This window comes from Morone saxatilis, unplaced genomic scaffold (genome assembly GCF_004916995.1).
Source record: "Morone saxatilis isolate NCDOM2014 unplaced genomic scaffold, NCSU_SB_2.0 Contig19, whole genome shotgun sequence".
Taxonomy (NCBI): Eukaryota; Metazoa; Chordata; class Actinopteri; family Moronidae; genus Morone; species Morone saxatilis.
The window spans coordinates 16,825,591-16,834,456 of NW_023339751.1; the positions used below are offsets into that span (position 1 = coordinate 16,825,591).

General features: G+C 43.5%; 1 protein-coding gene across 1 annotated transcript in view; it reads left to right on the forward strand.

The window, feature by feature from the left end:
• Positions 1 to 8,866, forward strand: part of LOC118329327 (girdin-like) — a gene marked incomplete in the record, with an annotated part of 71,689 nt that overhangs the window by 58,003 nt on the left and 4,820 nt on the right. Inside the window, 10 exon segments of the mRNA XM_035663451.1 lie at positions 474 to 751; positions 1,021 to 1,164; positions 1,257 to 1,443; positions 1,655 to 1,800; positions 1,985 to 2,077; positions 2,419 to 2,621; positions 3,050 to 3,097; positions 5,019 to 5,096; positions 6,661 to 6,885; positions 7,130 to 7,183. Of these exon segments, the coding sequence (XP_035519344.1) occupies positions 474 to 751; positions 1,021 to 1,164; positions 1,257 to 1,443; positions 1,655 to 1,800; positions 1,985 to 2,077; positions 2,419 to 2,621; positions 3,050 to 3,097; positions 5,019 to 5,096; positions 6,661 to 6,885; positions 7,130 to 7,183 (1,456 nt within the window).

The following is an 8,866-nucleotide window of genomic DNA, read 5'->3' on the forward strand; positions in this document are numbered from 1 at the left end:
CCACTCAAAGCACTTTTACACTGTTTCTGTTTAAGGGTACAGAAAGTGTCAGCACCTGGACAGAATGTGTGTATGAAGTATCAGAGTGTGAATACACACACTAGTCATGATTGAAGAGGGATTTGAGACTAGGAAACCACTGTGACCACAAAGGAAACATGAAAAGAAACAGTTTTCCTGCTGCTGCTTTGTAGATCGAACTTAGAGCAAACAAGAACAAACCGAACAGAGACATAGTGCCCCCTGTAGACAAAAACAGCAACAACCTTTACTTTACCTTTATGTCCTTGGAGGTTTAATTTGCGGGACTCAGTACTCCCTATCATTTAATAGGTGTAGATTCTTAAAGAATCTGTATTCTTAAACTGCTCCTTTTTTCTCTCATATTTTTCTTTCCTCTTTTACACTCCCATCACACCTCCCTCTTTCCACTTTTTTACTTAATTTATCTCCGTCTCCGCCCTCTCCTTCAGGTGGAGAACTCCACTCTGAGTTCACAGAGCGCAGCCCTCATGGCTCAGAACGCCCAGCTGCAGACCCAGCAGAGCAGCGTGGAAGGAGAGCGCGAGGGAGCTCTGAAGGAGAAAGAGGAGCTAAGGGCCACCTATGAGCTGCTCCTCCGTGATCACGAGAAGCTGGCGGCGCTCCACGAGAGGCAGGCAGTCGAGTATGAAGCCCTGATCGGAAAACACGGGGGCCTGAAGACCTCCCACAAGAGCCTGGAGCAGCAGCACAGGGACCTGGAGGACAAGTGAGACTGGGGGTTTAGGAACATGGGATAGGCGCATGCTGAAATCCTGACTTCATACACTATTTCGACCTTTTCCTGTCTTATGATGGTAATACTGAACAGTCATAAAATCAGCCGTGCTGAGTAACCAGAGTAGACCCTTGGGATAATGACTCATGCGGTGTGTCCGGGGCTTAAGTGCTTTGTACTCCTTTCTGTCTGACCTTTTGTATTACTTCATGTAACTCATTGAACAGTTTGTAATGTGTGTGTATTTTTAATGCGTGCAGGTACAAGCAGCTCCTGCAGAGGAAGGGGGAGCTGGAAGAGTTGGAGAAAAATCTGAAGGAGCAGCAGGAAAAAATGGTGCTGGAGAACCAATCGCATCAAGCCACAGCTGACCAGTGCAAACTACTCAAAGAGGAAAATGATAGGTCAGCTCAATCTGTTTCAAAAGTATACTTATGAATAAAACCCTAATGGAAGTGATTCAACCTTTTTACCAGTCCATCTGCTCCCTCCTCAGACTGAATACTACCTATCGTCAGCTGGTGAAGGACAACGACAATCTCCAGGTGGACCATAAGAATGTAAAGAGCCAGCTGAACAGCGCCAAGCTGGACCAGACCAAGCTGGAGGCCGAATTCTCTAAACTGAAGGAGCAGTACCAGCAGCTGGACATAACCTCCACCAAGCTCACCAACCAGTGTGAGGTGAGGAGACCCACTCTTTTCTTCTCTGTATTTGGGGGCTTCCCATTATGCGCCACTTTTAAAGCCAGCTGTCTTTTTATTATATGATGTTGACAACTTCTTAAGCCAGCTGTGTTGTGGGATGGTTTATCTCTTTTAATGTATCATATTTATTGTTTGGAAAGGTGGCTTAGCATCTCTTTAATATATCTGTGTATGTGTGTGTGTTTAGTTATTGAGCCAGCTGAAAGGAAACCTGGAGGAGGAAAATCGTCACCTGTTGGACCAAATCCAAACTCTGATGCTGCAGAATCGCACACTGCTGGAGCAGACCATGGAGAGCAAGGACCTGTTCCACGTAGAGCAAAGACAATACATGTAAACCCCTGATTTGTTTTATTTAAAACAGCAAAATTTTTGTCTGAATTGGTCCTTGTCCGCAATTATTTTGATATTCCTTCAATATATTTGGTAATGGGACACAAATCGGTTACATTTTTACCTGGACTTTTTTATGAATTGTCTGTCTTACTGGATCATCTCTCATGTCTACACCCATCAGAGATAAGCTGAATGAGCTGAGGAGACAGAAGGAGAAGCTGGAGGAGAAGATCATGGACCAGTACAAGTTCTACGACCCCTCACCTCCACGCAGGTAAAAAGGAACCTCCACCAGTTACATGAGTTAAAAAATATTGAGGGCGGGGAATGGTAGACACTCACACAGCAGCCTCAAGAAGCGATGCATCAAATATTTATGGTCTGCAGAGCCTTAAACCGCTGTATACTGCATCATATCGAGTATCGTCTATGGAAGATTTGGAGGCTGAAATAAAGCTTTAAAATACAGTACACACACGGAATAAAACACTATTGAAATCTGTCCAGACTTAATATTTATTTTGTGTCAGTATGTATTGACTTTGTATCTTGTTTCCTTTTCTGCTCGTGTTCCTGATGGGTCTGTTTGTCTCACTCCTGTCTCTCATTATGTAGGCGCGGCAACTGGATCACTTTAAAGATGAAGAAGTTGATCAAGCCCAAGAGCCGGGAGAGGATGCGCTCTCTCACACTGACTCCCTCTCGTTCAGAGTATGGCGACGGGTTCCTAACCTTTCCCCAGGATAGCCAGGACAGCTCGTCCATCGGCTCTGGCTCCAACTCGTTGGATGACACACTTACACAAAAGAGGAGCAGCAGTGAGTACAAAAGAAACACACACACATTTATACACACAGAGATATAGACCCAAGAATTAAGTGTGCACAGTTTCAACCACAACCGAAGCAACGTGCATAAGATAAATGAGACCCATTTCCTGTACAAACACATACTTACCAAACAATATACAGTAAATAAAGAAGCTGTGAGCAAACAACTGTCCAAACTTGGACACAACTTTACATGCAAGAAAAGCACTGAGCAAAATAGTTGCTGGTTCCATCTGATGCTGAATGCTCTTTCACAGACACATAACCATTCACTTACTTACCTACAAAGTCACAAAACACTTCTGCTTGGTGTGTGTGTGTATGTAGGTTTACGTGATTGTGTGCTGGCTGAGCGGTTGAATGCGTCTTTCTTCCCCTAACTGCTCCTTTATTTCTCTCTCTCTCTCTCCGTGAAGGGAGGAGAGGGCAGCAGTCCCATGCCCAAGGGCAGGGTTCCACCAATGGTATGCTGCGGATGGGGAGGGTGGGCGGGGTTTGTGACCCGACTGTCACAGCTCTCAGGGCATGTTTTCGTGAGTCCATTGTCTGTGTCACTCAGCTGTCCTAGAAGTTACGGTTGAGCTGCGCAGCACCACAAGGTTGACTCTGAACCTCGGACCTGGTTCGAAAAGTAGATTCATTTCCTTTATTTGAAAGAACAGAGGGAGCGCTTGATTTCTGTAACCTGATTTATGGTACCAGAGTTAAAAAATATCACCATTAGACACTTCAGTCCTGAAAACTCATTTTAAAGGGGAACTACACAGATTTAAGACATCAAAGTCTGTTTACAGGTCTTGGGTAGCACGGCTGCATATGTAACAAAAGGGTGTGTAAAGGTTTTTGTGGCTGCAGAGGGAGCTGCATGAAAGCTTGCAAGACATCTGGAGCCAGCTTCTAGCATAACACATCTGCATCTCCGACTGAACTGTTGGTGGTCGATTTGCATCGTGGTTAATGTAGGCCAGGTTCTGAAGAATACGATACATCGTGAGTTATAGGAGTATTCTTTCAACAGTGTTCAGGTGGCAAGCTGAATCAAGCGCATCTCATGTGGTTCAAATATGGGAAAACACAGGTATATCTTGTCTCGGGTCCAGTTCACTCTTAACTTCTCCCCCAACAGGGTCTATAGCTCATTAGCTCTGTTACAGTCCTGTCAACCTGCTGATCTGTGCAGTTCACCTGTATATAACAAAGAAACGCCCTCTAACGTAGCACCCGAGCTATTAAAAGGTGCAATGCATTGTGGTAATGCAAGATGTGTCAAAATCATGGTCGGCTGGAATTGGTAGAATAAATAAGGTTTGTTTGCTTCCAGATTATTGTGAAATGAAAATATATGTTTTGTGTAAAATCCAGAGGCTATAGCCAGTGTAATAGTATAAGCGAGTCAGTATATTTTTCACACCAGTGGGTTAAACACAGAAATGTGTGAGTAACAAGCAATATTAATATTATATACATTTTATTTTTTCAATTTAAAGCAGTTGAACAAACTGTTGATAAAGAAGCCTTTATGAATCATGTAGTGAAACATAAATTACATCAAATAGATACATATGAATAACACCATAGTTACAAAAACATGTACCAAAGACTTTACATCGTCAAACATGCAATACTAAAGTTGCACATCTTTGAAAACACTGCAGTCCTCTCTGACGCTGTTAACCTGCCCTTTGACCTTTTCAATCTCCTGATTGCACCCTTTAATATTCTTCATCCTCTGTGTTTCATGTAGGTGTGGTAACGTGTTGACAGTGTTGTTGTGTACAGTATGTAATGCAGAATTCAATACTCATGACCATTAACGTCAAACGAGTGTTTGTGCGTTGTTGTGCAAGGATAAAAAGTGTGGGTGTGGGTGTGTGCGTATATTTGCATAACGTGTTCACATTTTTGTATTCGTTTGCATAATGTGTCTTTGTACAGAAGTCTGCCCTTAAAATTATTATTCAGGTTTTAAAGAAATCTGTGGGAGGCATTTCAGTCCATCCAAAAAGCATGTTAACAAGTATTGCATTTGATAATTAGAAATGTGATTAAATATAAAAAAGGGTGTATATTTCTACAGATTGTAATACCTTACAGTTGATGATAAATCAAATAGGGTTTGTAATATTATGATCCATCCCTTCTAAGTCATTTAATGTAGTTGTCTATTGCATTGTTGTCTGTTATCCAGTTGAGTGTCCAGGGGCTCAGCTCTCTCTCTGCATCTCTCCCGTGGCTCTCTTTGTAAAAACGTTAACCACATCCCTCTGTTCTGCCCTCCTTTTTTTCTTTTGTTTTCTTTCCCTCCACCCCCCCTCGGGCTTGTTCTGTCGCTCTCTCTCCGCTGTCTGTCTGTCTATCTGTCTGTCTCTGGCTGCGCTCTGACAGCTATAAAAAGGTTGCCTTTCATGAGGAACAGATCCAAGGACAAAGACAAGGCCAAGGCCATCTACCGCCGCTCCATGTGTAAGACCTCCGTTAGCCGCCACGCTAGCCTTCCTCCGCCTCCTCTCCCTCTCATCGTCACACTACGAGAAACACAGAAGGAGCAGTCGCTGATGTCAGGGTGGCTGCAGTGTGGGGGTGTGACAGTGACAGTATGGCAGTTTCAGGTTTCAGTCACAACTCTTAAACCGACTCAGGCCTGCAGTCATTAATTTGTGATTGTTTTCCATTTATTATATAAGACAGAGTTAATATTTCAGTAGTAATGTTATCTGGTATGTTTTTAGAGATGTCTGCATAAGATTTATCAAAGATTTGAGTTTAAAATTTCTCACAGTCACTGTACCTCCATGCTGCGTCTGGTGACATCGGTGACATGTCCTTTTATAATTCTTTCCTTGTAACCACACCTCGCCGTCACTGACTCCGGCCTACGTCTGCCGCCTCCTCTTCCCACTACCCATAGAGTATCTACACTATCTACACCTTTTATCAGCTTTCATCATTGTAGTGTCACTTTGTTCTCACTATTAGCAGATGAATGAATTACACAAACCTCACTAACTTTGTCTTAACGCAAAGATTTACAAATGAAAATGAATGAATGCATAAACAAATTAGGACTAACTTCCACAAAACATCCTGATCCCTAGATCTGTCTCTTGTAGTGTGATGCAGTTTGACTTCCATCTCTTTTAGTTCTGAGTGTCATCTACCCAAGCTTATCTTTCAGTATAGTAACTATGGGAGTCAGTGTGCAATGGGCAACTTATCGGGCAGCTTTGTCATGTGCTCTGTGGTTTCATTTTGTTTGTGTATCGGGAATGAAAGGCTCTGTGTGCGTTTGTGTGTGAGAGAGTGGGAGAGACTGTTGCCTTTCATGCGCCTGTGGTGTGTTTGCTCGCATCTTTGATTACAGCATGACAAAAAAAAGCCTCACCGCCAATCACACTCACCATGGAGGACTTGAAATGGAGCCTTTACTCTCTCTCTCTCTGTATCTCTCTCTCTGTATCTCCCTCTTTCTCTCTCTCTCTTTCGTCCTCTGTCAGCGTGCTGCATTTCAGATCTTATTCTGCTGACATGGACTTGCCTCCTTCTGATTGTGACTGATCTTTTGTGTACAGCACCGCTGCTGCTGCTTGGAGCAGCTCTGCATGCGCTCATGCCTCTCTACCGTTGCATACAGCTCAATAAACAAAGTGCATAAAGACAGAGGCCTCTTAATTTGGGTTAGAGGACAGGATGATGAACCATGCAGCTGCCATCTTTATGCACTTTATATTTGACTTTTTTTTTATAATACTGTGTGCCTGCATGTGCCTTTAATACCAAAACACTAGATCTGTTTGTGTTCTACAAGATTAATTTATTATCAAATTATGAGATAAATTCTCAGTTGAATTATCTTTCAATAAGAAAAAATTGAAAACCACTTTTAGCAACGTATAGCATACAAAATCTAAAAAAACAATTTCTAAATTTAAAAAAATCTGGGCCACGACTTGAGGTTAGATAAGATGTGATAAAATGTCTATTTTTTTATAATTTTCCTGTCCTCATTTACATCCCCTCGTCCATTCAGCAATGAATGACTTGCTGCAGACCATGGCGATAGCGGGCGGCCCCGGGGCTCAGTGGGCGAGCAGCATCGAGAACCTAGACGGCGTCGAGGCCGGAGAGGGCAGAGGCAGGCGCAGCGGGCAGCGCATGAAGGAGCTTGCCTTTTCCACCAACGCCATTGACTGCGCCGCCCTCACCCTGCCCACTGCAGGGCACAGCAGGGCCAAACTCCGGCTTCAGGTCAAAGGTCAGGATGCTCTTTTTTTTTTTGTGTGTGTGACGGGGAAAAACAGGCACATTGACATTATATCTGACACCACAACACATTTCCGGGTATAAGGATGGATCTGCAGATATGTTTGGCATTTATTTTGCCCTTTGTGAATGTCCATATTTAGTAGACTGGACTCATTTGAGTGAGGATTCAAATGAAGGTGGTGAAATATAGTCAGATTAGAGCTGTAGCATCACTCTCTTCTGTGTCTCAACAGATAATGCTTCCTGTGAGGATGTCGCCGGCTCCTTAGATGACCCTAAGAGTCAAGGTAAGACTCGACGTGACATCAGCCTCAAATTGTAGATGTGTCAAGTGAAAAGAAACAGGATGGGTAATTGCAGCAGCCTCTCTGCACCAGTCTGGAATCCGAAAGGCCTTTCAAGCGAGAAATGAGAAAAGGACTGAATAGCTCCCCAAAAAAAGCAGGTCATGTCCTCAGCAGTTCCACTGCTAATCTTTGGGCTGCCTTCCTGCACTTCGATTAAGCCTGATCTACAGTTGGAAAAGCAATTTTAGTGGAGAGAGAGAAAAAAGCACGAGAGAGATCAGCCTCCATTCAAAGTAGGATTGACTTTAATTCAGGCTTTAGGACGTTATCCAGGGCAGTTAATCTGCGACCAAACTATTCATCAGTTCTGTGCCGCTCTAATGTAGATGACCCAGTTGTTAAACAGCCACCAAACTACTGACACACATTCCTAGCACTTAAGATGGGTCTACACCCTGTCGCCATCAGTTTGTTGTTGTTAAAATACCAGACTCACTACTTACTACTTGGCATCCAAATACTGTATGTAACCTATAGTCCCAACAGGTCAGTAAACTGCTTCCCCAGGACACTGGCATAGCATTAGTGCACAACTTGGATCCTACTTAGCTGATGGGTTCCCAGAATGCATTCATAAAATCCAATACACTGTTGTGAGACCCATTTCCCAGTACCTCTCTGTAACGACTGGAGGAAACGGACATCCACTCTTGTCCACACAGCGGACATTGCTTAATGTATCAGCCAGAACGTCATATTCCAAAGATGTTATTGATTTTTCAAGACACTTTCAATTGCTCCCACAACATTTCCTTTTTCTGTGTTTCGACCCATTAAGAGGTATTGAACTTTGCTTGTTTTGCACTGTGGGCAGCAGTAATGAGTAGCATAATGTCATGTGTCACAACCAGGGTGTGTTGAGTTGTGTATATGTGTGTGTCTTTTATCAGGCCTGCAGGTGTATAGCAGTGCTCTGGCTCTGTGTCCTTCTCCTGTTGAGCTGAGCGTTGCGTGCAGAGTGCCCTGTAACATTTGTAGTAAGTGACCACTACTCGGCACTGAATCCTAGAACCATCCTGGTTTCCTAGACATAATAAGAACTGATGATTAGTAATGTAATTGTTCATTTTATATTCTAATTTGGTGTCACCCGTGTCCTGAAAACCAGTTTGAAATGATTTCACGGTCCCTGGTTTCCAGCTGGGACTTTCCCTACACAGTCAAGAGCAAGGTCACATTGTCACCACTCCTTTCCTCTCTTATTCTTCCTTCTCAATTCCTCCTCCTCAATTTCACACAAAGGCCTCCCACTTCTTCCTTTTATTACTACTTTACCCGCTTACTCCGTCGTCCTCTGTTATTCAGTATTGTCTCAGTTCTCCTTTTTCTCTAAGGTGGGGCCATCCCTGGATTTAGGTGTCCCTGCCCTCTCTGTCAGTAGTTGCTTTGTTTTTTTGACTGGACATATTGTGGCTGCAGCCTGGCACCGAGCCACCCTTCCTGTCCCTCTGCCTGGCATGTGCCATCTGCTGCCCCAGCAGGAGATGTTCTGTCAAACTGTCAACGTGCACCTTTGTGTTACTCTTTGTGTTAGTGCATGTCTGTGTGGATACATGTTAAGTGTGTATATATATCCTAACTGTGTGTGTTTGTGTGTGTGTGTGTGTGTGTTTGTTTGCGTGT